General features: G+C 46.7%; 1 protein-coding gene across 5 annotated transcripts in view; it reads right to left on the reverse strand.

The window, feature by feature from the left end:
• LOC147102311 (uncharacterized) overlaps positions 1-26,677 on the reverse strand; it is a 70,699-nt gene that overhangs the window by 32,541 nt on the left and 11,481 nt on the right. For all 5 annotated transcript variants that reach the window (XM_085964734.1, XM_085964736.1, XM_085964735.1 and 2 more), the window contains exons 7-13: positions 20,818-20,969; positions 19,639-19,965; positions 18,953-19,059; positions 11,446-11,586; positions 9,134-9,233; positions 7,625-7,718; positions 5,693-5,785 (exon numbers count right to left, since the gene is read on the reverse strand). In XM_085964734.1, coding sequence (XP_085820860.1) covers positions 5,693-5,785; positions 7,625-7,718; positions 9,134-9,233; positions 11,446-11,586; positions 18,953-19,059; positions 19,639-19,965; positions 20,818-20,969 — 1,014 coding nt within the window. The remainder of the gene's footprint in view (positions 1-5,692; positions 5,786-7,624; positions 7,719-9,133; positions 9,234-11,445; positions 11,587-18,952; positions 19,060-19,638; positions 19,966-20,817; positions 20,970-26,677) is intronic.

Raw genomic sequence — 26,677 nt, forward strand, 5'->3', positions numbered from 1 at the left:
TTGGAGGTTGGAGTCGTGTTCCTGTCGATCGTGACCTGCAATGGTAATGTTATCAAGATAGGGAAAAGTGTCCCTTAGGTTTTCCTGCTTAACCAGGCCATCCATTGCCCGTTGAAAGACAGCCACTCCATTAGTAACCCCGAATGGGAGGCGACGAAATTGGTACAGCCGTCCATTAGCCTCAAAGGCTGTGTACTGCTTATCTGAGACCTTCAAGGGTAACTGATGATAGGCACTTTTTAAATCGTAAGTTGAGAACACTTTGTATTCGGCCAGTTTATTAACCATATCATCAATGCGTGGCAATGGGTAGGCGTCCAAGTCGGTATATTGATTGATGGTTTGCGAATAATCGATGCATAGTCGCTGTTTGTGAGGTTTTAGAGGGTTCTTGACAATGACGACTTGAGCCCGCCAGGGCGACGAACATGGTTCAATGATATCCTCTGCTAGAAGTCGAGAGATTTCAGCCGCAATAAAAGATTGGTCTTCCTGATTAAAGCGCCGCGATTTCGTTATTATCGGTTGGCATTGAGGCGGAATACTGGCAAATAATGAGGGTTCATCAAGTGAAGCTGCTGATAATGCACAAAATGGTAATTTAGATGGTATATTAGAAATAGTAAGTCCGGGTTTGGATCCACCAAACTCAATGGTGAGTTTCTTATGCTGTTTTTGGAAGTCCAGCCCTAAGAGGAGATCACTACATAAGTCTTTGAGCACCGAAAGTCGGGTGGAGGGATACATACGACCATGAAGTGTCATATCAACAACACAAAAGCCGGAGATTCTGGTATTAAGTGATGACTGGGCCATCGCAATTGCCTGGTCCGATGGGAAGACATGTAGTTTCAATTTCGCAACAATCTGTTCCTTAATGAAACTATCAGTACTTCCTGAGTCAATTAAGGCATCTAAGGTATGCCCTTTAATTGAAATTTTTGTGGCTGCCTGAGACAGGTTCTGTGGGCAAGCAGCTGTAATTGGTGTCGTTGCACAGAGAGTGGCTAAAACTCTCGGTGTGCTTCTTCGGGAGAGAGCTCGAGAGGGAGCTTGATAGGTCCTAGCTGGAGCATCTTGATAGGCCCTAATTGGGGCAGTTCGGTAGGCCTTAGCTGGATTGGCCCTCGTAGAGGCCCTTGATAGGCAAACTTTAGCAAAGTGTCCTTTTTTCCCGCAATAACTGCAGATTGCATTGCGAGCAGGGCAGGTTTTCCTAGGGTGAAAAGCATCTCCACAAAAGAAGCATTCCTTCCTAGATTGCCAAGAGGCTGCTAAAGTGGGGTCGTCCTCCTCTTCTTCATCAGAATTATCAGAATTAGATTCCCCCATGATAGGGTTCACCTGAGACCGCTTGAATTGTCTGGTTGCAGCTACAGCAGCAGATCGAGATCTGGGCAGCTGATAGAGGTCTGCATTTCTCTTTGCCAAATCCAGTGAACAAGCTAGGTCAAAAGCTTTTTGTAGCTCAAGTGTTTTACTTTCTAGTAGACGCTGGCGTATAAATGGAGAGGCAATCCCGCAGATGAAAGCATCACGAATCATTTCTTGGCGGTACAGCTCAGCTGAGGCTGCCTGAAAGTTACAATCTACGCTGAGCCTGCGAAGTTCTTGCAGGAATTCGTCAATTGATTCCCCTGGCCCTTGTCGGGCTGTGGCCAGTAGATGTCTAGCATAGACCTCATTTGGGGTCTTCGCATACAGTTTCTTAAGTGCCCGAATCACCTCTTCGTAATTATCCCATTCATCAACATATTCGAACACTTTTGGGGTCACATAATTGACAAGTATCTTCAATTTAGCAGGAGCATCCACTTTACATTCATCCAGAAAATTCTCAAAAGTACGATACCAATGCTTCCATACCCTGCCAGCTGCTGGTGTATTCGGGTCCAAGTCCAGACGAATAGGTCTAAGGATTTTCTCCATGATGGGTGGTTCCCTGGATCCTTAACTTCCGAGTTTGTCTGAAGGTCTAGTATTTGTCAGTGTAAATACTAAGTTACTTAAATTGATGTAAGAAAAAGGAGACTTACCATCAAGTAACTTTAAAGTAAGCTTTAAGTAACTTATAAACACACTATATACAAGAGAGGTCTTTACCATGCCTCTGGTAGAAGCCTCTTACAATACTGAACAGACCAGTATTTATACCAGTCCAACAGGAAGTGACACATGACAGGAAGTGAGGTATGTACACAGTTCATAGTTCACAGTTCACAGGAAGTGATGACATAACTTCCCGGAAGTTATTATTTTTATCACAGACAGTACTCCTGAATGTTCCAACCCTTCCAGCTCTGCTTCGACGGCTGGTCGGATCGCATAAGGCACTGGTCTGGCCTTAAGAAACTTTGGGCTTGCATTTTCCTCTATTTTAATCGTTGCTGTTATGCCTTTTAGTGTTCCGAGTCCCTCCTGGAACACTTCTTTTGCGTCAGTTAGCATTTTTGACAGTCGTCCAGGTGTGACGTCGTCATCCTTTTTGGCCTCAACCTTCAGTGCCTGTATGGAATGCCAATCTAATTGTATCTTCCGGATCCCTTCATGTCCTAGTAGTGGTGGTCCTCCATCTGGCAATACATATAGGTCCATTTTAGGTATTTCCTGGCCTTTGTATATCACTTTCACCCTTATTTTTCCTTTGGGGTAGACTTTTTGCCCCGTGTACGTCTTCAAGACAATCTCTGTAGCTTTCAAGGGTATATGTGAAAATAGCCGCTTGTAGTCCCTTTGGTTTATGACTGTTAGGGCTGATCCTGTGTCCAATTCCATTTTCACTTGGACTCCGTCTATCTTGAGTGTGACCCAGATAGTCTGGTGATCCTCCATTTTGGTTACCTTAGGTAGTTTCAGACAACCCAGCTCCTTGCTTCCGGAGTCTGTATCACGTTTCTGTTCGTCTGAACTACTGTCCATCACCTTATGTACCTTTTTGTACTTCTCCTGTGGAGATTTCTTGCTGTTGGTTTTCTTCCCTGACCTGCAGACTCTTGCTATGTGTCCTGCTTTTCCACACTGTCTGCACACTTGGTCCTTGAACCAACAATCCTTCTGGTCGTGTGTTGTTCTGCCGCAGCGATAACACTCCCCTGTTCCATATGATATTTCATTGGTGCCATATTCTTGCGGTCTCCGTTGTATCTCTGCAGCGCCCCTTGCAGCTGCTTCGTGTGATACTGCCATGCTGAAAGCCTTGTCCAGCGTAAGATCCTTTCTGATAGAAGCCGTTTCTGGGTTCCTTCACTTTGAAGCCCACACACAAACTTGTCCCTTAACGTATCTGCTAGTCCCACTCCAAACTGACAGTGTTTCGATAGCTTGCGCAGTTCCGTTAAGTACTCAGCATTACTTTCGTCTTTATGCTGGTTCCTTTTGTGGAACTTAAATCTTTCTGCTATCAGCAGCGGTGTGGGGTTTAAGTGGTCCTGTAGGATTTCTACTATGCTTTCGAAATTCTTATCCACGGGCTTCTTTGGGGTTATTAGGTTTCGCAGTAAGCCATAAGTTTTTGCACCCATGGAATTTAACAAAACCAGTGCTTTCCTAGGATCTGGCACTTCATTCGCCCTGCAGTACACCTCAATGCATTCCACATATGTCACCCAATCTTTGACTTCATTGTTGAACGTAGAGATACTGCCACTCTTCGGCATCCCTGGGTGTGATTTAACTGTCAAAAATGGCGTCTCCCGCGCTCTCCCTTCTTCTCCGCTGGCACAAAATGGCGTCTCCTGCGCTTTCCTTTCTTCCCGCGCTCGCCCTTCTTCTCCGCTGCGGCTTCTAAAAATGGCGTCTCCCGTGCCCTTCCTTCTTCTCCGCGGCTCAATGGCGTCTTCCCACGCTCTCCCTTCTTCTCCCCGCGGACACTGTTCAGCCCTTGAGCCCTGGCTGTGCTCTGCGCGTTTTCCTGTGCGCCTTTCCCGTTTCTGCCGCTCGGTCCTGAACCCGGCTGCTGCTTTACCCTCCCTCTCTCTGTTTTGTTTCTCCTCGACGCCGCTCGGTTTTCAACCCCCGGCTGCGCCCTGTGCGCTTCACCCTCTCTCTTACCCCGTCGACGCTGCTCGGCTTTTGCTCTGCCGTTGGTCGGCTCCAGCCGCCGCTGTCCGGGAAGGGTCTGCGCTGTACCTGTTGCCAGTCTGTTGCTGGATCGTCGTGGCTGGGGAACCAAGCCCGGCTCTCAACAGCCTCCCCTGCGATGTTCACTCTCTGCCGGACGACTGGGCGGTTGCTCGTGGTCGACGCCCATGCTTCTGGCCTCGACTTTCTTCCACCGCCCTCCCGGAGCGAATCTTTGAAGGGAAATGCAGAGTTGTAGGTAGATTCGAATCGACCTCGTCGCTACTGTTAGAGCCGTGATTCTTAGAGTATGATGTTTTCCAATAACTACACGGAGGCTGTAACTTAACAATCAACAGGTGTTTACTGGAGTAGGCTAGTCTCAAGACTGGGAGTACAGAGGCATGCTCAAGGCTTATATACAGGTGTGGTCACTGCCGGTACTACAGTATACAGGAGCTGTAAAAGTAGTTCTTTCTTAAAGGTACATACACTACAGCTGCGCTCTTAGGTGGATGTAAAATATCCCACGGTGCTTTCTGAAGTATAGCAGGGAGTTCTCCCCGGTGTCCTGGCCAACATTTATCTTTCAACTAACATCACCAAAACAAATTATCTGGTCATTTATCTCACTGCTGTTTGTGGAACCTTGCTGTGCACAAATTGGCTGCTCCGTTTCCATTACAACAGTGACAGTACTTCATATCTACTTCATTGGCTGTGAAGCACTTTGGGACATCCTGAGATCATGAAAGGTGCTGTATAAATGCAAGTCCTTTCTTACCTGTAGTGGACCATAAACCCAGTGATCTGAAAGCTGCACCTTCTCTATAATCTGTTCTCACAGAGCTATGTTCCTTAGGGGTTAACAACATTCCCCTGCTGTAGCCTGATTGTTGGATTTAATGTAGCCTTGCACTACGTTACTGAAATCCATTCAAAAAAGCTATGTTATTACACAGAGCAGAGGTTTACAGTAATTAGAAACTTTATCATTCCCATTTTTATATCAAGAGCAACAATGATGCTTCTGTTCTGCTAACCCTCAGCATAAAACTTGCCTTTGAAACACAGTCACAGTCTACATGGCTATCCGTTACTATGGAGCCTGATTAGCCCTGTAGCTCCGATGGCTTCTGACTGACTGGTTAGTTGACCCAATACAGCTCCAACCAAACTGCTTTGAAGATTTCCAGAACGAAAAGCAATTACATTTCTGTGTTCTCATAAGTACATGAGGTGGTCACTCAGCCATTCAAAGGATGCTAAATACAAAGGGCATGTTCTGCGGTACATGCGACTGCAGGACATTAACAGCAAGGGTACTACGCTGAACAGAATAGAGCTACAGGCTTTGTGTTTAACAGACATTAGCATATTAAAGCAACTTTTATTCCACCAGGACAAACTGCAGACACACGTTAATGCCTACGGTCTGTCGACCATCACATGTATTCTCTGCAGCTTGACGAATTAGCTAACCCTACCTAATTTTAATCCTGTGTGCACTGTGACCAGCAAGAAAGAATCCATTCTGCTGGCCCAAGTATACCAGCTACTAGATGGTTCGATTAGTCCTTCACACATCCTATTTGTTTGAAAAACCACTCTCTAGGGATAAATAATTGCTTACATCTCATCTTTACGCAGAGCTCCTTTCGGTGCTTGTGCTGGTTGATTGCGGTTTAATGATGTGATCGTTCCAATTTCTGCTGCTTGGGGAACACTGCAAAGGAGAAGCAAACAAAAAACCACAGATCAGTACTCGACCCCTGGGTGAAATCAAAGGGCTAATTTCCCAACCTTGCCCTGTCGGCGGGGGCGCTGTCCACCAAAAGCACATGTTGGAAACTCGGCCACACTCGGCACATGACCTTATGGCCATTTTAAGTGGTCAGAAAATCATGTGGAGTGTGCGCACAAGTTTACGAGAAGTCAGAAAATGACCCCTAATCTATATTAGTGTATTAAAACAATCATGTGTCTTGAGTGCTGTTGCTTTTGAGCAGGCTGATTGATCCGTGGGATATGAGATAAACAATGATCTTGCCATGATTGAAACATAAACATAGAAACATAGAAGATAGGAGCAGGAGTAGGCCATTCGGCCCCTCGAGCCTGCTCCGCCATTTAATGAGATCATGGCTGATCATCCAAATTCAGTACCCTGTCCCTGCTTTCTCCCCATATCCCTTGATCCCTTTAGCCTTAAGAAATATATCTAACTCCTTCTTGAATACATTTAATGAATTGGCCTCAACTGCCTTCTGTGGTAGAGAATTTTACAGCTTCACCACTCTCTGGGTGAAGAAATTCCTCCTCATCTCAGTCCTAAATGGCTTACCCCTTATCCTTAGACTGTGACCCCTGGTTTTGGACTCCCCCGCCATCGGGAACATCCTTCCTGCATCTAGTCTGTCTAGTCCTGTTAGAATTTTATACGTTTCAATGAGATCCCCTCTCATTCTTCTAAACTCTAGCGAATATAAGCCTAATCGACCCAATCTCTCTTCATACGTCATTCCTGCCATCCCAAGTATCAGTCTGGTAAATCTTCGCTGCACTCCCTCCATGGCAAGAACATCCTTCCTCAGATAAGGCGACCAAAACTGCACACAATACTCAAGGTGGGGTCTCACCAAGGCCCTGTACAACTGCAGCAAGACATTCTTGCTCCTGTACTCGAATTCTCTCGCTATGAAGGCCAACATACCATTTGCCTTCTTAACCGCCTGCTGCACCTGCATGCTTACCTTCAGCGACTGGTGCACAAGGACACCCAGGTCTCGTTGCACTTCCCCTTTTCCCAATCTATTGCCGTTCAGATAATAATCTGGTTTCTCTCATTTCTCTCATTGAGGACTGGTTTCTCTCATTTTCCTGAGAGAGGTTTTCAACAACTTTGTATAAAACTAATAAAAGCTCCAGAATATCATTACATTTATCAGATTTTCACAGTCTAGTCATCAGTTTCTGGAGCTCTAGAAGCTATATTGTTGGATATAGTTTGGCAGGAGCTCCCTCTCTCATTGCCCAATGTCGCTTATGTCCATTATAACATCACAGCAGGATATCAGGCGTGTGGTAACCTAGATACAGTAACAAGCTGGGGGTGTCTGGTGAGAGGAAGCAAAGGAATATTTTAATGGCTGTGGACATTCGAAATAGCTTAAATATTTTGATATAAAATGCCAATTGGAAAGCACAATCAGAAAAAAAATAAGTTGTTAGGCTTTACACAGTGGACAGGTGAGAAATGCTGGCAGTTCAGACAATGCTGTCTTGCTGGGCAAGAAGAGTGAGCACCAACTTTAGCCAAGAACATTTCCTTTCCACAGAAAAGAAAGGAAATGTGTTTTTACACATTAGGCGGGATAAGAAAACAGGCTGCAGCCAGATGAAACTATAAGAAGGAAAAAACACTCATCAATTTGACTGCCGTGGTTGCTGGAGTCACAGGAAGATTAGGAGAATTTGCATGAGATACCAGTGGGCTAGTCACAGATTTACGTTCCGGCAAACTTTGGGTCGTTCCTACGCATAAAAACGCGAGCTAAATCTTTACCCAGCTGATGGTGTGAAGCTGGGTTTGCTGACTCCGCTCCAGTCGCTGTCACTGCTCCTTCGCACTGTTTCTTTTTGCATGACCTTTCTTCCTTCTATTGACAAGACAAACAAACGTGATTTTGTTTTTTGCAATTAAGTAGAAAACACATTTCACTTTCTGTTTTCTGCTTTTCACCTTCCCGCTGATGTTCCCTTTAAAATCACACGTGTTGGAAACTCACGTTTTTCTGCCTCTGCATTCATCCACTTAACAACAGTTGCTGCACTCTTAAAAGTCATTTGTTGCGTGAAGCACTGCGATGAGCTGATAAGGCTCTTTATAAATGCTGAACTTATTTGCTATCATGGCTTTAGAAATGCTAAACTGTGGTTTATTTGTAAAGTGGCAGTAAGAATCCTACAGACACCAAACTACAGGGTTTCTTAAAAGCATTTCTTACCTTCCCTGGTGACTCAGCCATATAGATCAGGAAGATCCCAGGCTCGATCTCAATGGTGTCACTGGGGTAGAGGCCGGGGCGCTACAATTGGCTGCAGCCCTCCTGGGCTAGGGAGGGGGAAATCAGTCAGCAGTGCTGCTCCTGATTGCTGGGCAGTGCACGTGTGCCGGCATTAACTGAGAAGAAAATCAGGCTTGGCTATGATGCCCCAGTGGTCGAATAGCTGACACAGGCTCACTCTTGGGTAATGTATTTTTTATTCATTCACAGGATGTAGGCATCACTGGCAAGGCCAGCATTTATTGCCCATCCCTAACTGCCCATGAGAATGTGGTGCTGAGCCGCCATTTCAGAGGGCAGTTAAGAGTGAACCATACAGGCTGTGGGTCTGGAGTCACATATAGGCCAGACCAGGACAGATTTCCTTCCCTAAAGGACATTAGTGAACCAGATGGGTTCTTACGACAATCCGGTAGTTTCATGGTTACATTACTGATACTAGCCTTTTTTTAAATGCCAGCTTTATTTAATTAAGTGAATTTAAATTCCCCAACTACTGTGGTGGGACTTGAACTCAGATCTTCAGGATCATTAGTCCAGGCCTCTGGATTACTAGTCCAGTAAAATAACCACTATGTTACCGCATCCTGAAGGACTACTAGTGCCTGAAGGACCAGACCTTAGAGTGAGTGACCTCCCACCCCCAAAGTAATTAATGTTACACCAATGACACTAAGCCTTGTCAAGCAGGGCTCTACACTTAGCATTACTTGTGAGATGTAAGTATTTACTACAGAACACAAGCATGTGTGAAGTGGTTTCTAGTTAGGTAACCATATCGTTTTGCAGACTCGCTTGGAACGATTGTAAGAATCTAGAGCGGTTTGTTAGTGGGAGTACACACATCCGTGCACGTACTGTATCCTTTATTCATACTTCATGGAACAAAGCTGAGAAAGCTGCTTACTCCCAAAAGGAACAAAACATCCACAAATGATGAATGCAACAGTTGTGACCCAGTACAATTCCCTTTTATGGCTTGGCCCGCTGCTAACGTCAGTACTTACCAACACCGTCAGTATCTGAACTGCTTGAGCTTCTCAAGGAGCCTGTGTTTTTCTGACAGACTTCTCTGGTAATTTCTAACTCCTCGTCAGAACTAGTGGACTACAAAAACAATTAAAACTTTTTTTTTTAAGAGAGATTTTGTTTGCTTTCTAAAACATGTAACTCCTGCTTTCACATTGGCGCACTGTCCTGGAGTAAAAGGTTGCTACAATCCTCCCATCTGTTAGTGTAAATGCCCCGACAGTTCTTCAGACCAATACCATTAGTTTTTTGAGTGCTAAATAGCTCTGAATCCATTTTTCACACCAGTGAGGTTTTTTTAAAATTCTTAATTGAGAAGGCTAGGTGAAGGGTCAAGGCCCACAGTGCAAGACATCATCAAGGTTAAATAGATTACAGGAAATTAGGTAAATCAAGGAGTGATCAGGTGATGCCAAGTTTTGGAATTAAAACATCTGCAGCTTGTAGGAGGAAGGGAAGGTAGAGGAAGTTTAGAGTTCCTGGGAAAGAATGAGTTAGAGTAGAAGGCCTAGAAATTGGCCTGAGGCGCCCAAGCGGCGCAAAGTTCACCTGGGCGCTGGAATTTGCGCCGCGATCGCCACATTAGCGATCGCCGCAAATTCAGTTGAAGTGCCCCTAGAAGGAGACGGGGCGCGGCTCGAGGCGCTCCGCGTCCCTCTTAGGGCGCTGAAAGTGAATTTTGCAGCGCTACGTGCCGCAGCGCCACACGCTGCGGTACTGCAGGCCTTCCTCCCACTGTTAAGGGGGAGGGGCCTGCAGCAGCGTGAGTCCTGATCGCGAGTGCCGGCAAAAGAGCCCGGCACCAAGGAGAAGTGCCGGGCTCTCGGGAAACAGCCGGCAATGCCGCCGGGGGGGGGGACCAGGGGGACGGAACCCTCCACCTTAACTTGCGCCTCTGCCGGCGCAGCAAGGCCCCGTGAACCGGGCGTGGATAGCGAACGGCGCTACAGCGGCGTTCGCTACCAAATATCGCGATCGGGGCGCGAATGGGGCGCTGCACGCACCGATGACGTCATCAGTGGCGACGCAGCGCAAAAGGCTAACGCCACCATTAACGCCCCTGCTGAATATCGCGGGAGGCGCAGCCAGTGGCGCTACAGCCACTGACTGCCTCTTTAGGCGCTAACAGGTGGCGCTACTCACCCAATTTCTCCCCCGAAGAGTCTTAGTCTGCACTCGCCCTGCTCTTTCCCCATAGCCCAGCAATTTTTTCCTTTTCAAGTATATATCTAATTCCCTTTTGAAAGTTACAACTGAATCTGCTTCCACCACCCTTTCAGGCAGCACATTCCAGATCATAACAACTCGCTGTGCAAAAAAAATTCTCATCACCCCTTTTAAAGCCATGTCCTCTGGTTATCAACCCTCCTGCCAGTGGAAACAGTTTCTCCTTATTTACTCTAACCAAACCCCTCATCATTTTGAACACCTCTATTAACTCTCCCCTTAATATCCTCTGCTCTAAAGGGAACAATCCCAGCTTAGAATCGTAGAATGGTTACAGCACAGAAGGAGGCCATTCGGCCCGTCGAGCCCGTGCCGGCTCTCTGCAAGAGCACTTCAACTAGTCCCACTCCCCCGCCCTTTCCCTGTAGCCCTGCAAAATTTTTTCCTTCAGGTACTTATCCAACTCCCTTTTGAAAGCCATGATTGGATCTGCCTCCACCACCCTCTCAGGCAGTGCATTCTCTAGTATAAAAGCAGAAAATGCTGGAAACACTCAGCAGGTCAGGCAGCATCTGTGGAAAGAGAAACCGGGTTAACGTTTCAGGTCGATGACCTCTCATCGCAACTGGAAGAAGTTAGAGAATTAAAAGCAAGTGCAAACTCTGGTCCTGCACGTGCTTAAAAACTGTTAAATCTCTAACTTCTTCCAGTTCTGATGAAAGTTCGACCTGAAACGTTAACTCTGTTTCTCTCTCCACAGATGCTGCCTGACCTGCCGAGTATTTACAGCACTTTTTGATTTGATTTCAGATTTCCAGCATCCGCAGTATTTTGCTTTTATCCCAGCATCTCTAGTCTCTCCATATAACTGAAGTTCCTCATCCCTGATTTCAACGCGGCGAGGATACAGGGAAATGAACAAGTGAGTAAAATACCCTACTGGAAGGTTAAAAGGACAAAGAGAGGCCGTTCGGAGGAGCAATGAGCCTCGTAGTCAATGCTCCCGTTAAGCTGCGCGGCTGCAGCCGGCTCACCTGCTTTTAGATAGAAAAACCGCGCATGCGCGGAAATTTGAATGGGCCGCATAGCGTCGATAAAACCTGGAGAGTTAGTTTCCTTTTACCTCTTTGGTAAGTTGATTCTCAGTGAGGTCTGTATTCGTCGAAGTTTCAGAGCAAAGAGAGACCAATTCAGAATTGGGAGTGAAAAACTCATCTGACACAGTGACAGATGAATCTGAAATAGAAATGTGTTGCTCCTTCTCCTGAAAACATAAAATGAGACCAAATGAATACATGCAAAGTCTGAGCAACATACGCAGTTAAGAATGAGGAAACTATCATTCTGCCCAACTAGCTCATCTTTGTTCTTTAAGGAACTCCACATAATATTTTGAAGTAGAACAATGGGCTTGCCTGATGGTTCAGCACGTTTATCCAGAGTGTAGCTGAGCCATGCAGACCAGGTTTGATCCGGCGACGACGGACGGATGGGAAAATGTAGCCACTAGTGAGGTGTGGTTGGGGGGGGGGGGAGGGGAGGTCAGACAGAGGAAGCTGGTGTGTAAATGGGTAGGGGCGTGGCAACAGGAGTTGCAGAGGCGACGGCTTTAGCTGGTGGTCGCAGGGAGCGGACTCTGCGTTCAGAGAGCCATAGAGGGGCTGGAGTTGGGATGCTACAAAGAAAGGCAGCCACCAGCATGGGGTGAGGTAGTCCAGTAGAGCTGTTAGGGAATAGGACATTTAAAAAAGTTTTAAATTTATATGGAAATATTAATACTTGCCTCCTTTACTTACCTAAATCACCTTCTTAGGCAGTCACTCGGAACCGAGGATGACTTGCTTCCACATTAAAAATGAGTTTGCAGGTGACTGATGAGTCCAATGCGGGACCTACAGTCTCTGTCACAGGCGGGGCAGACGGTGGTTGAAGGGGTGGGTGGATGGGGTGCTTGGGTTGACGTGCGCTCCTTGCGCTGCCTGCGCTTGGCTTCCGCTTGCTCCTGGCGAAGAGACTCGAGGTGTTCGGCGCCTTCCCGGATGCTTCTCCTCCGCTTTGTGCGGTCTTGGGCCAGGGATTCCCAGGTGTCGGTGGGGATGTTACACAACCCAACTGCTGGCTACTAAAGAGACTCAAAAACTGCTTCACAGTGACACTTGGTGGCCAGAGCATGTAACAGCATGCAGACGCAACTTATTCTTTTACTTTTAACTCTCAACAACAACATGTACTTATATAGCGCATTTAATGTAGTAAAACATCCCAAGGCGCTTCACAGGAGTGTTATAGGACAAATAATTGACACCGAGCCACATAAGAAATTAGGGCAGATGACCAAAAGCTGGGTCAAAGAGGTAGGTTTTAAGAAGCATCTTAAAGGAGGAAAGAGAGGTGGAGAGGTTTAGGCAGGGAATTCCAGAGCTTAGGGCCCAGGCAGCTGAAGGCACGGCCACCGATGGTTGAGCGATGATAATCAGGGATGCTCAAAAGGGCAGAATTTGAGGAGTGCAGATATCTAGGGGGGTTGTGATAAGAACATAAGAAATAGAAGCAGGAATAGGCCACTTGGCCCCTCGAGCCTGCTCCACCATTCAATAAGATCATGGCTGATCTTGGGCTCAAAGCCACATCCCAACCCGCTCCCCATAACCCTTCACTCCCTTATCTTGCAAAAATGTGTCTATCTCCACTTTAAATGTATTTAATGACCCAGCCTCCACAGCTCTCTGGGGCAGAGAATTCCACAAATGTACGACCCTCTGAGAGAAGAAGTTCCTCCTCATCTCAGTTCTAAAAGGGCGACCCTTTATTCTAAAACTGTGCCCCCGAGTTCTAGATTTCCCCACGAGGGGAAACATCCTCTCTGTATCTACCCTGTCGAGCCCCCTCAGTATCTTATATGTTTCGATAAGATCACCTCTCATTCTTCTAAATTCCAATGAGTATAGGCCCAGCCTGCTCAACCTTTCTTCATAAGTCATGTGATGAAATATTCCATTCATCACTGCCTGTGACTGTGGTTGGTTTCAGTTTCACTTCCCTTACCTCTGTTCCGTTTCCTCACCATTGTATTGTACTATGTGTAGGGCTCCGCCCATGCCTGGCCCATTGTATTGTACTATGTGTAGGGCTCCGCCCATACCTGGCCCCTATGTAAGCTGGCCCAGCCTGCAGCACATCCAGTACGGCAGAGCTCTGGATGGAAGATACCTCTCTCCTGTGTGTTACCTTCTAAGTCAATAAAAGCCTTGTTTTGTTTCGCTAACATCGAGTCTCGGATTTATTGAGGCACATCAAGTCAAACCCCTAATCTCTGGAATTAACCTAGTGAATCGTCTCTGAACTGCCTCCAATGCAAGTATATCCTTCCTTAAATAAGGAGACCAAAACTGTAAGCAGTACTCCAGGTGTGGTCTCACCAATACCTTGTACAGTTGTAGCAGGACTTCCCTGCTTTTATATTCCAACCCCCTTGAAATAAAGGCCAACATTCCATTTGCCTTTTTGATTACTTGCTGTACCTGCATGCTAACTTTTTGTGTTTCATGCACAAGGACCCCCAGGTCCCTCTGAACTGTAGCATTTTGTAATCTCCATTTAAATAATAGCTTGCTTTTTTATTTTTCCTGCCAAAGTGGATAACCTCGCACTTTCCCACATTATACTCCTTCTGCCAAATGTTTGCCCACTCACCTAGCCTGTCTATATCCCTTTGCAGATTCTTTGAGTCCTCTGCACAACTTGCTTTCCCACCCATCTTTGTATCATCTGCAAACTTGGCTACATTACACTCGATCCCTTTATCTAAGTCATTAATGTAGATTGTAAATAGTTGGAGCCCCAGTACCAATCCTTGTGGCACCCCACTAGTTACCGTTTGCCAACCAGAAAATGACCCATTTATCCCAACTCTCTGCTTTCTGTTAGTTAGCCAATTCTCTATCCATGCTAATATATTACCCCTAACTCCGTGAGCTCTTATCTTATGCAGTAACCTTTTATGTGGCACCTTATCGAATGCCTTCTGGAAATCCAAATACACCACATCCACTGGCTCACCCTTGTCCACCCTGCTTGTTATATCCTCAAAGAACTCCAGCAAATTTGTTAAACATGATTTCCCTTTCCTAAAACCATGCTGACTCTGTTTGACTGCAGTATGTTTTTCTAAATGCCTTCTACTGCTTCCTTAATGAAGGACTCCAGCATTTTCCCAACGACAGATGTTAGGCTAACTGGTCTATAGTTTCCTGCTTTCTGCCTCCCTCCTTTCTTAAATAGGGGTGTTACATTAGCAGTTTTCCAATCTGCTGGGACCTCTCCAGAGTCTAGGGAATTTTGGTATATTACAACCAATGCATCCACTATCTCTGCAGCCACTTCTTTTAAGACCCTGGGATGCAGGCCATCTGGTCCAGGGGACTTGTCGTCTTTTAGTCCCATTATTTTACTGAGTACTATTCCCTTAGTGATAGTGATTGTCTTTAGTTCCCCACTCCCTGTGGCCCTTTGATTATCCATTATTGGGATGTTGTTAGTGTCTTCTACAGTGAAGACAGATACAAAATATTTATTCAGAGTCTCTGCCATTTCCCCGTTCCCCATTATTAATTCCCCAGTCTCATCCTCTAAGGGACCAACGTTTACTTTAGCTACCCTCTTTTTTATATACCTGTAGATGCTCTTACTATTTGTTTTAATGTTTCTTGCCAGCTTACTCTCATAATTCATCTCTCTCTTTATTATTTTTTTAGTCATCCTTTGCTGGTTTTTAAAAATTTCCCAATCCTCTGGTCTCCCACCAATCTTGGCAGCATTGTATGCTTTCATTTTCAATCTGATACCATCCTTTACTTCCTTAGTTAGCCACAGATGGTGCTCCCTTCTCTTAAAATCTTTCTTTCTCACTGGAATATATTTTTGTTGAGAGTTATGAAATATCTCCTTAAATGTCCGCCACTGCATTTCAACTTTCTTACCCTTTAATTTGTTTTTCCAGTCCACTTTAGCCAGTTCTGCCCTCATGCCATTATAATTGCCTTTGTTTAAGATCAGGACACTAGTTTGGGATACAACTTTCTCACCCTCCAACTGAATTTGAAATTCAACCATGCTATGATCACTCTTTCCTAGAGGATCCTTTACTATGAGATCATTTATTAATTCTGTCTCATTACATAGTACCAGATCCAAGATAGCCTGCTCCCTGGTTGGTTCCATTACATACTGTTCTAGGAAAATATCCAGGATTCACTCTATGAACTCCTCCTCCAGGCTACCATGGCCAATTTGATTTGTCCAATCAATATGGAGATTAAAACCACCCATGATTATTACCGTACCTTTTTTACAGGCCTCCATTATTTGTTGATTTACACTCTGTCCAACAGCATTGCTACTGTTCAGGGGCCTGTAGACTACGCCCACTTTTTCCCCTTGTTATATTTTATCTCCACCCAAACCAATTCTACATCTTGATCTTCTGAGCCAATATCACTTCTCACCACTGCACTGATCCCATCTTTTACCAACAAAGCCACCCCACCTTCCTTTCCTTTCTTTCTATCCTTCTGAATTATCATATACCCTGGAATATTCAGTTCCCAGCCCTGGTCGCCTTGCAACCACGTCTCTGTAATGGCGATCAGATCACACCCATTTGTATCTATTTGTGCTGTCAACTCATCTATCTTGTTACGAATGCTGCGTGCATTCAGATATAGAGCTTTTAACTTGGTCTCTTTACCATTTTTCCTTGTTTTGGCCTTTTTTTCTGTTACACTCCTATTTTTAAACATTCTGTCCCTTCCTGTCACACTCTGGTTATTATTTCCCCCATCTCTATCCTGCTCTATTGCTTTCTCATTTCTCATTGACTTTTTATTTCCTCGCTCACCTGGATCCTCCCCCCCACTATTTAGTTTAAAGCCCTCTCTACAGACCTAGTTATTCGATTTGCCAGGACTCTAGCCCAGCATGGTTCAAATGAAGCCCGTCCAAACAGAACAGCTCCCTCTTATCCCAGTACTGGTGCCAGTGCCCCACAAATCGAAACCCATTTCTCCCACACAGTCTTTGAGCCACTCGTTCATTTCTCTGATCTTATTTACCGTATGCAAATTCGCTCATGGCTCAGGTAGTAATTCAGAGATTATTACCTTTGTGGTTCTGCTTTTTAATTTAGCCCCTAGCTGCTCATACTCTCTCAGCAGAACCTCTTTCTTTGTCCTACCTATGTCATTGGTACCTACGTGGACCATGACAACTGGATCTTCCCCCTCCCACTCCAAGTTTCTCTCCAGCCCTGAGGAGATGTCCTTAACCCTGGCACCGGGCAGGCAACACAGCCTTCGGGACTCACGCACTTGGCTGCAGAGAACAGTATCTATCACCCTCGCTATACTGTCCCCAATCACTACAACATTTCTTTTTGCTCCCCCCACTTGAATGGCTCCCTGTACCACGGTGCTGTGGTCAGTTTGCTCATCGTCCCTGCAGTCCCTGACCTCATCCACACAGGGAGCAAGAATCTCGTACCTGTTGGACAAGGCCTTGCTTGTAGTCACACCCTCCTGTCCCTGACCATAGGCCAAATTGGAAGTAATTATTCTAGTGGGTGTGACTGCCTCCTGGAACATAGTGTCCAGGTAACACTCCCCCTCCCGAATGTGTCACAGTGTCTGAAGCTCGGACTCCAGCTCATCAACTCTGAGCCGAAGTTCCTCGAGCAGCCAACATTTGCTACAGATGAAGTACTGAAGGAGATTACAGAGATAGGGAGGATTGACAATTGTTTTGGCAGCTTAATGTTACGTGACTGAAAAAAACACTACCACAGCGCCACCAATAGGCATGCACTGCATCTAAATGTTGACAATTTTGTCGTAGAGCCCGTCTTTGGAATTTTCAGATGTATTTTGAAATGGAATGTTGTGACCCATTCAACATTTTCATATATTTTAGCAAATCCCCTGTGGCGCTGCTCACAGCAAATCAGAGAACGCCTTATTTTCTAAGAGCAGGAACATTTTTATACCATGTAAAATGCAATGCATTGTTCTTCTCGTATAAATTACTAGGGTAAAGATGTGTCTCTTTACGGCCACAAATACTAATGCTGTTAAATAGACACTGGGTAAGGTCAATTCAGAAGCTGCAGACATTGACGTTAGAAAACTACGAGGCACTTGGTCTAAGTATTAAACAAGGCTTTAATCAACTGTTTTTCAACATGGAGATCTAGTTGTGTCCTTCACTAGTTCCTGTTAAAGAATGTCCTGAGCAAGCTGGGCCCATACCCGAGTATTTATACTCTCCCTGGACAGCGCCACCAGCAGGCCGCCCAATATCATTTCATAAGTCATTTCCACATGAATGACAAGATTCATGTCAGACATTATCAATACTTATTTTGGAGAAACCCTTTCAAAACCAGTTAATAATGGCTATAAATGTTCTTTTTGGCTGTGATTACAGCTGCAGCAGATATGAGTACACAGCATAACATTACCGTAACTATGCCTTGCTACTCACACCTAGACTGCTGACTAGTCTCATTCACTTTAGACAGAAATTGACAATCCAGAAAGTGCTTTATTTTCCAAAGATTTTTCTCCAAAAAGGTAATTAACTCATTACTGAATTTGTTTGTTACATTGCACTGCATCAACAGTATTTGCAGGAATTTTTGCGCTTCATATTGCCACTGAATTGTAAATACATTTTTAATGGCTTTAGCTTATACAGGCTCAATGCTTAATGTGCCATTTTGAAAAAAAGTGAATTAGCATGTCTAATCAATATGCAGAGGACCTCAAACTGGCCTACTGTTAATACAGATTACAGAGAAGCATTTCAGTCATAAGGGACAAGGGCCTAGAAATTCGGTATGGCCCCGCCAGGTCTTTTGCGCCCGAAATTTTGCGCTCGCCAGGATTCCCGTAGCGCCCGCCTAAAATTCAGTTGCGACGGGCCAAGACGGCGGCGGGCGCTATTGCAAGGTTTGGCCGCCTCGCATGGGGCGATGAATGTCACTTTCAGGCGTCCAGCTCCCGCTGCAGCACCCGATGCGGTGCGGCAGGCTGGGGTACTGCAGGCCTCCTCCTTCTCTTAAGGAGCTGCCTGCAGCCGTCAGATCGCCGGTGGATTCCCCCGGCAAATGAGCCCGGCACCACGGAGAAGTGCCAGGCTCGCGGGACTCAGACATCAATGCCGCGGGGGGGTGGTGCAGGAGTCCGGGGAGGGAGGTGCGGGCAGGCGGCCGCCGGGAAAGCGGCCGGCCGCCGCTCCACCTTTATGCGCCGGCCTTTCGGAGCTGCAAGACCCCGTTTCACAAACGCTGTTTGCGGCTGCCACGGGCGAGGCGGCCGCAACTGAATTTGGCCATCGGGCCGGAATAGCATTGCAACCGGGGCGCTGCGCACACCGATGACATCATCGGTGCCGGCGCGGCGCTACCGGCTAACGCCGATGTTAGGGTCCATCTGAATTTCGGGCGATAAAAAACTTCAGGCGCAAACCACTTTATAGCCAATAAGTGGGCGCAAACGCAACTGAATTTCTAGGCCAAGATCCATTTGTGGAGATTGCTGTGAAGCAGTTCTATAATAGTACCCAGAATCATAACACACCTTCTGAGCTTTCTTTCGCACTCTTCTCGTGATGAATGTTTTGTCCAGGTTTGTTATCTCTATCTCGCTGCATCCTGGCACCTGGCTATCAAAAGATTCTCTCTGTCCTGAGACATAAAATGATATTAGATCTCAAGTGAAAAGACACAAATCCTTTCTCCTTTCGAGCTGGTTGTATTCTGCTCTTGTTACGCTTTTCATTATTCACCAATCATATTATGCAAAACTTTTCTTCCCAATTTCAGTTTTCTCCTCAATCACATTCCAAACAAAAAGGATTGTAACCAATCACATCAAAACAATTTTTTCTGAGAGACAGCTACTGTGACAGCTCCCCATCCATCCACTAAAACAACTTGTATTTATTTATACCCTAATAAATATACCCCATAAATTTAAATGTAACATACTATGATAGCAGGAATTACATGCCAAATATGCATACCCTAAATAAGTAAATAAACATAATAAAAACATCTGAAAATTCAGGGGGAAAATATCACAAACTTAACCATCCCATCGTCTAATCACTCAACATGTTCCCTCCGCTACACTACACCAGGATTCATGAGCAAGCTGGACACCCTCCCTCAACAAGCAATTGTGCACTAAGAACAAAATAAAACTCTGCGGCAGTCTGGTTTCTTTAAAAGGCACTGATGGGAGTTCCTCTTTAAACACCTTACCTGCAAAACTTTGAAAAATTTCCTCTACATCTACGCAGCTGTCGCTCTCAACTAGCGTCTCATCTAGAGTGTTCTTGTGTGAGCTGCACTGCATTTGCTGGTGACCCAGGTGACCCTGCTCTAGTCCCTTTCCCTCTGTGCTGTTTCCGTGGTGTCTGTTGTAGGGCCGATGATGATCCTTGTTTTGCCACGGCAGTTTTGCAAAACGGCGGAACAACTCCTCTTCATCTACACTCTCAGTGTGTGGGCTACCTTTCTCCTTTGGCTCCCCTTGTGCAACTGGCAGGCATCCCGACGCCATCTTTTCAATCACTTCTGTCACCTCATCTATGAAGATAGAACTAGACCGTGAATTCTACACAGAATTATTAAACAGACTATCATTCTCCCCCCCCCCAACCCCAGCATCGTGACACAGTGTATGAGAATAATCAACTTTCCCATTACGATTGAAAGAAAATCTACTTTTGAGCTCTCCCCACAGTGGACTGAGATGAGGAGGAATTTCTTCACCCAGAGAGTGATGAACCTGTGGAATTCTCTACCACAGAAGGCAGTTGAGGCCAATTCATTAAATATATTCAAGAAGGAGTTAGATATATTTCTTAAGGCTAAAGGGATCAAGGGATATGGGGAGAAAGCAGGGACAGGGTACTGAATTTGGATGATCAGCCATGATCTTATTAAATGGCGGAACAGGCTCGAGGGGCCGAATGGCCTACTCCTGCTCCTAGCTTCTATGTTTCTATAAGGAAAAAAGAACTTGCATTTATATAGTGGCTTTCATGGCCTCAGGATATTCCGAAGCACTTCACAGCCACTTTTGAAGTGTGGTCACTGTTGTGATGTAGGAAACGCGGCAGTCAATCTGCACAGTAAGCTCCCACAAACCGCAATGTGATAATGACCAGATCATCTGGTTTTTACGTGATGTTAATTGAGGGATAAATATTGGCCAGGTCACCGAGGATAACCCACCTGCTCTTTTTTGAAACAGTGCCATGGGATCCTTTACGTCCACGTGAGAGGGCAGACAGGGCCTCGGTTTAACGTCTCATCCGAAATATGGTTCTATGGCACCACTAAAATAGCCTTAAAGGCGACAGAAGGGATAACCCAGACTGACATTTCTTATTACAGAACTAACTTGGTTTCAGAGATCTGGGCCTGTTTCCTTACTTGTCCAATTGGTGGTCCCAGATGTTTGCTCAGATTTTGCCTTTGATTTTTTAAAATAGTTTTGATGATATGCTTTTTCTATGCTGGTCAAACGAGAAACCTCGGGCATTTTCTTCCGTTTCACTTTAACTCCTTCTGGTACAATGTTACAGCTGCACAAATAAAGCAAATATGTATTTGAGATTAATATTAAACAGCAGTTACATATGGTTTGGCAGATCTGCCTACCATACCTTAAGGTATCTAACGGACCTTTAATAGGTATTACCTTACCAAGAAATCTGCTGTTCATTTGTCAGTCTTGGCTCAGTGGTAGTACTCTCACCTCTGAGTCAGAAGGCCATGGCTTCAAGCCCTACTCCAGTGATTTTAGCACATAATCTAGGTTTACACTTCAGTCCAGTACCGAGGCTGTGCTGCACTGTTGGGAGGTGCCATCTTTCGAATGAGATGTTAAACTGTGCCCCTGTCTGCTCTCCCAGGTGGATGTAAACGGTCCATTGGCACTGTCCATTGCTGTGTGCAAATTGGCTGCTGTGCTTCCTTATATTACAACAGTGACTACAGTTCAAAAGTACTTCATTGGCTGTGAAGTGGTTTGGGATGTCCTGAGATTGTGAAAGGTGCCAATATAAATGCAAGTTGTTTCTTAAAGCACTGAAAGAAAGACTTGCATTTACATAGCATGTCATCATGTCTCACAGCATTTAAAAACACTTCATAGACAATGAACTACTGCAGTCACTGTTGTTATGGAGGCAAATGCAGCAGACATTTTGCACATTTAAAGATCCCACAAACAGCAGTGACAATTAAAACTGGCATATGGTGGTGTTGGCTGAGGGAGAAATGTTGGCCAGGCTAACGAGAGCTCCGCTTTTCCTTGAATAGAGCCAAGGGATTATTACAGGTAAATTCTGCTCAGCTCTGGTGTGAATTGGAGAGGCAGGCACAGAGGTCAGTGCGGCCAAACTGTGGTGCTCCAGATTAAATCATCAGAAAAGCTGGCGTGCCATGAGCTGGGCATGCCTCCAATTTTCCAAACCAAGGCATCGGTGAGTGAGCACTGACAAAGTGTACCTTTCACGTCCACCTTAAACACCAGATTCACTTTAATGTCTGTGATGAAATATGCCTTCATCAACCCATGTGTTTTACCTGCTTGTATTTTACCTGCTTGTATTTTACCTGCTTGTATTGTGAACCGCCCTCTTTTGTTCCTATTGTGTGTATTGGCTACACCCCTGTCTTTTGCCATATAAAGGTCTCAGGAGCTGTATGAGTCATTTACTACCAGACGAACCCGATGTGGGAAGACCTGCTATACTGCTATGTTCTTAGTGATTAAAAGCCTTCAGTTGAATCCTTGTCTTTGAGTCATTGATGGCATATCAATTTTAATCACTAAAACACCAAGATGGATCGACTCCTGAAACCAGAGCGCTTGGATCTGGGCCCCCATGCCTCAGACGCAGCCACACAGTTCGGACACTGGTTCCAATGCTTCGAATTTTTCATTGCAAACTCATCCACTGCCATAGCCGCAGCCGAAACCGCTACCGGAGACATGAAACTGGGAATCCTGTGAAACTGGGTGAGCCATCGGGTCTCCCCTCTCATCCAAGATGCCACCAGCTACGAGGAGGCCTGCACCATCCTGAAGGCCCACTACGCGCGGCCAATAAACGTGGTGTACGCCAGGCATCTTCTGACTACTCGCACGCAGCGGCATGGTGAGTCACTAGAGGACTTTATACTAAACCTAAAAGTACTGGGCCGAGACTGTAACTGTAAGGCCGTGTCTGCCATCGTGTATACGGAGGAGCTGATTCAAGACTCCCTTATTGCGGGCCTCAGTTCAAATTATATTCAGCAGAAACTGTTTGAAAAGGAGGGACTGGACTTAAAACAGGCTATAGATATAGCGCGATCACTGGATATGGCCCAGAGGAACTCTGAATCCTGTTCCTCAGGCCACGCGGCCCACTCCGCCTCGTGCGCGCCGTGGGGGCCGCCATCTTGGAAGCCATCTTCACCTCCCAGGTCTCAGGCCAGCCCAGCACCATCGGAGCCCCAGCCCCCACCCAGGAGCCCCACTACTGCTGCGATGCATCAGGGCCCGAAATGCTACTTCTGCGGCCAGGACAAACACTCCAGGCATCTGTGCCCAGCGAAGGGCACCACCTGTTTTAAATGCGGGAAGAAAGGACATTTCAGCAAAGTCTGCAGAGGGAACCCCGCCTCCAACTCCACCACCGCCGCGTGCGCGCCGTGGGAGCGGCCATCTTGGAAGCCATCTTGTCCGCCCTCATGGAGTCCACCATCTTGCCCCGACTACACAGACCTCCAGGACCCACTGGTGGCCTCGATCACAGTGGATCAATCCAGGCCACATCCGTTGTCTAAATCGATGATGGACATAGAGGTAAACGGGAACAAGGTTAAATGCTTGATTGACTGCGGGAGCACCGAAAGCTTTATTCATCCTAGCCTGGTAAAATGACTTTCTCTAACGATAGTCCCCACACAGGGCAAAATCGCCATGGCCGATAAGACTCATACCTCAAAAATTACAGGTTTCTGCGCGGTTATGTTGTCGGTAAAAGGCAATGATTACAGAGATTTTAAACTATTGATAATGCCAGATCTCTGTGTGAGCGTGATCTTGGGTCTGGACTTCCAGTGCCACCACCAAAGTATCACGCTTACCTACGGTGGGTCCCAGCCGCCCCTCACAGTGTGCGGTCTGGCTACCCTGAAGGTCAAGCCGCCCTCTCTGTTCGCCAACCTCGCACCCAACTGTCGACCCATAGCGACCAAGAGTAGGCGGTACAGCTGGGAGGATAGACGGTTCATTGCGTCGGAAGTAGAAAGACTCAAGCGGGAGGGTATCATCGAATGCAGTACCAGCCCGTGGCGCGCCCAGGTAGTAGTAGTTAAGGGTAGCGAAAAGAAGCGGATGGTGATAGATTATAGCCAGACGATTAATCTATACACCCAGCTAGACGCCTACCCTCTGCCCCGCATAGCGGATATGGTTAACCAAATCGCGCAATACCGGGTGTTTTCCACCATCGACCTAAAATCGGCATACCACCAGCTCCCCATTAGACCGGAGGACCGTCCATACACCGCCTTCAAGGCGAACGGACGTCTCTACCACTTCCTCAGAGTCCCCTTTGGGGTAACGAACGGGGTCTCGGTCTTCCAGCGGGAGATGGACCGCATGGTCGATGAGAACCAGTTAACAGCCACCTACCCATACCTAGACAACGTCACCATCTGCGGCCATGACCAGCAAGACCACGACTCGAACCTCGCGAGATTTCTGAAAACCGCCCTCAGACTCAGTCTCACCTACAACGAGGATAAGTGTGTCTTTAGCACCACGCGCCTCTGCATCCTGGGCTGCGTGGTGGAAAACGGGGAAATCAGTCCGGACCCCGACCGATTGCGCCCCCTACGGGAGCTACCCCTACCAAACACTCCCAAGGCCCTGAAAAGGTGCCTGGGGTTCTTCTCCTATTACGCCCAATGGGTCCCCAATTATTCCGACAAGGCCCGTCCCCTCCTGAAATCAACGTCCTTCCCGCTCACGGCCTAGGCCCACGCCGCCTTCAACAGCATTAAACACGACATTGAGAAGGCCGCGCTGCGGGCAGTGGACGAAAACATTCCTTTCCAGGTCGAAAGTGATGCGTCCGACTTCGCTTTAGCAACCACCCTCAACCAGGATGGGCGGCCCGTAGCCTTTTTCTCAAGAACCCTCCAAGGGCCCGAGATCAGGCACTCCTCGGTAGAGAAGGAGGCCCAGGCCATAGTGGAGGCAGTGCGGCACTGGAGGCACTACCTAGCCGGCAAACGCTTCACCCTGCTTACCGACCAGCGGTCGGTAGCCTTCATGTTTAACAACAAACAGAGGGGGAAGATCAAGAACGACAAAATTCTCAGGTGGTGGATCGAACTCTCCACGTTTGAGTACGACATAATATATAGCCCGGGGGCCCTCAACGAATCCCCCGACGCCCTATCACGAGGGATGTGTGCCAGCATCCAGGGGGACAGGCTACAGGGCCTCCACAATGGCCTCTGCCACCCGGGGGTCACCCGGCTATTCCACTTTATAAAATCCCGTAACCTGCCCTATTCCATCGAGGAGGTCCGGTCTATGACCAGGGACTGCCGCACCTGTGCGGAATGCAGCCCCGTTTTTTCAGGCCCGACCGAGCCCACCTGATCAAAGCTACACGGCCATTCGAGCGCCTGAGCTTAGATTTCAAGGGACCACTCCCCTCCACCGACCGCAATGTGTACTTTCTCAACATTGTGGACGAGTACTGCCGCTTCCCATTCGCCTACCCTTGCCCAGATATGACCAGTGCCACGGTCATCAAGTGCCTCGGCAACCTGTTTTGCACGTTCGGCATGCCCAACTACATCCACACTGACAGGGGGGCGTCGTTCATGAGCGACGAACTGCGTCAATACCTGCTGTCGAAGGGGATAGCCACGAGTCGGACCACTAGTTATAACCCCCGGGGTAATGGGCAAGTGGAGAGGGAGAACGCGACAGTGTGGAAGGCGGTCACCTTAGCACTAAGTTCTAAAGGCCTCCCCACCTCCCGCTGACAGGAGGTCCTCCCAGACGTACTCCACTCGATAAGGTCGCTACTGTGTACTGCTACTAACGCCACTCCTCACGAGAAGATGTTTGTTTTTCCCCGCAAATCAACCTCAGGAGTATCCCTACCCTCGTGGCTCTCCACCCCAGGGACAGAAAGGTGCCAATATAAATGCAAGTCGTTTCTTAAAGCACTGAAAGAAAGACTTGCATTTACATAGCATGTTATCATGTCTCACAGCATTTAAACCACTTCATAGACAATGAACTACTGCAGTCACTGTTGTTATGGAGGCAAATGCAGCAGACATTTTGCACATTTAAAGATCCCACAAACAGCAGTGACAATTAAAACTGGCATATGGTGGTGTTGGCTGAGGGAGAAATGTTGGCCAGGCTAACGAGAGCTCCGCTTTTCCTTGAATAGAGCCAAGGGATTATTACAGGTAAATTCTGCTCAGCTCTGGTGTGAATTGGAGAGGCAGGCACAGAGGTCAGTGTGGCCAAACTGTGGTGCTCCAGATTAAATCATCAGAAAAGCTGGCGTGCCATGAGCTCAGCATGCCTCCAATTTTCCAAACCAAGGCATCGGTGAGTGAGCACTGACAAAGTGTACCTTTCACGTCCACCTTAAACACCAGATTCACTTTAATGTCACAACTGAAAAAGGGCATTGCAGCATTCCCCGCAGGTCTGCCAGCTTGGATTAAAGAAAGAACCTGCATTTATGTGATGTCAGGGGTGAAAGAAGAAAGACTTGCATTTCTATTGCGCCTTTCACGTCCTCAAGACATCCCAAAGCGTTTTACAGCCAATGAAGTACTGTTGTAATGTAGGAAACGCGGCAGCCAATTTACACACAGCAAGCTCCCACAAACAGCAATGTGATAATGACCGGATAATCTGTTTTTAGCGATGTTGGTTGAGGGATAAATATTGACCATAACAACAGGGAGAACTTCCCTGCTCGTCTTCTAAATAGTTCTATGGGATCTTGTACGTCCATCTGAGAGGGCAGACGGGGCCTTGGTTTAATGTCTCATCTGAAAGACGGCACCTCCGACAGTGCAGCGCTCCCTCAGTACTGTGCTGGAGTGTCATCCTGGATTATGTGCTTAAGTGTCTGGAGTGGGACTTGAACCCACAACCTTCTGACTCCGATGTAACTGTGGCAAAACTGATGCTCTAAACAGAGAATCTAGCAAACTTTGCTAACTTGGGCCCAAGACAATCCCGTTA

The sequence above is a fragment of the Somniosus microcephalus genome, chromosome 22, assembly GCF_052327205.1.
Source record: "Somniosus microcephalus isolate GS21.2 chromosome 22, FLI_Smic_1.0, whole genome shotgun sequence".
In the NCBI taxonomy this organism is placed as follows: Eukaryota; Metazoa; Chordata; class Chondrichthyes; order Squaliformes; family Somniosidae; genus Somniosus; species Somniosus microcephalus.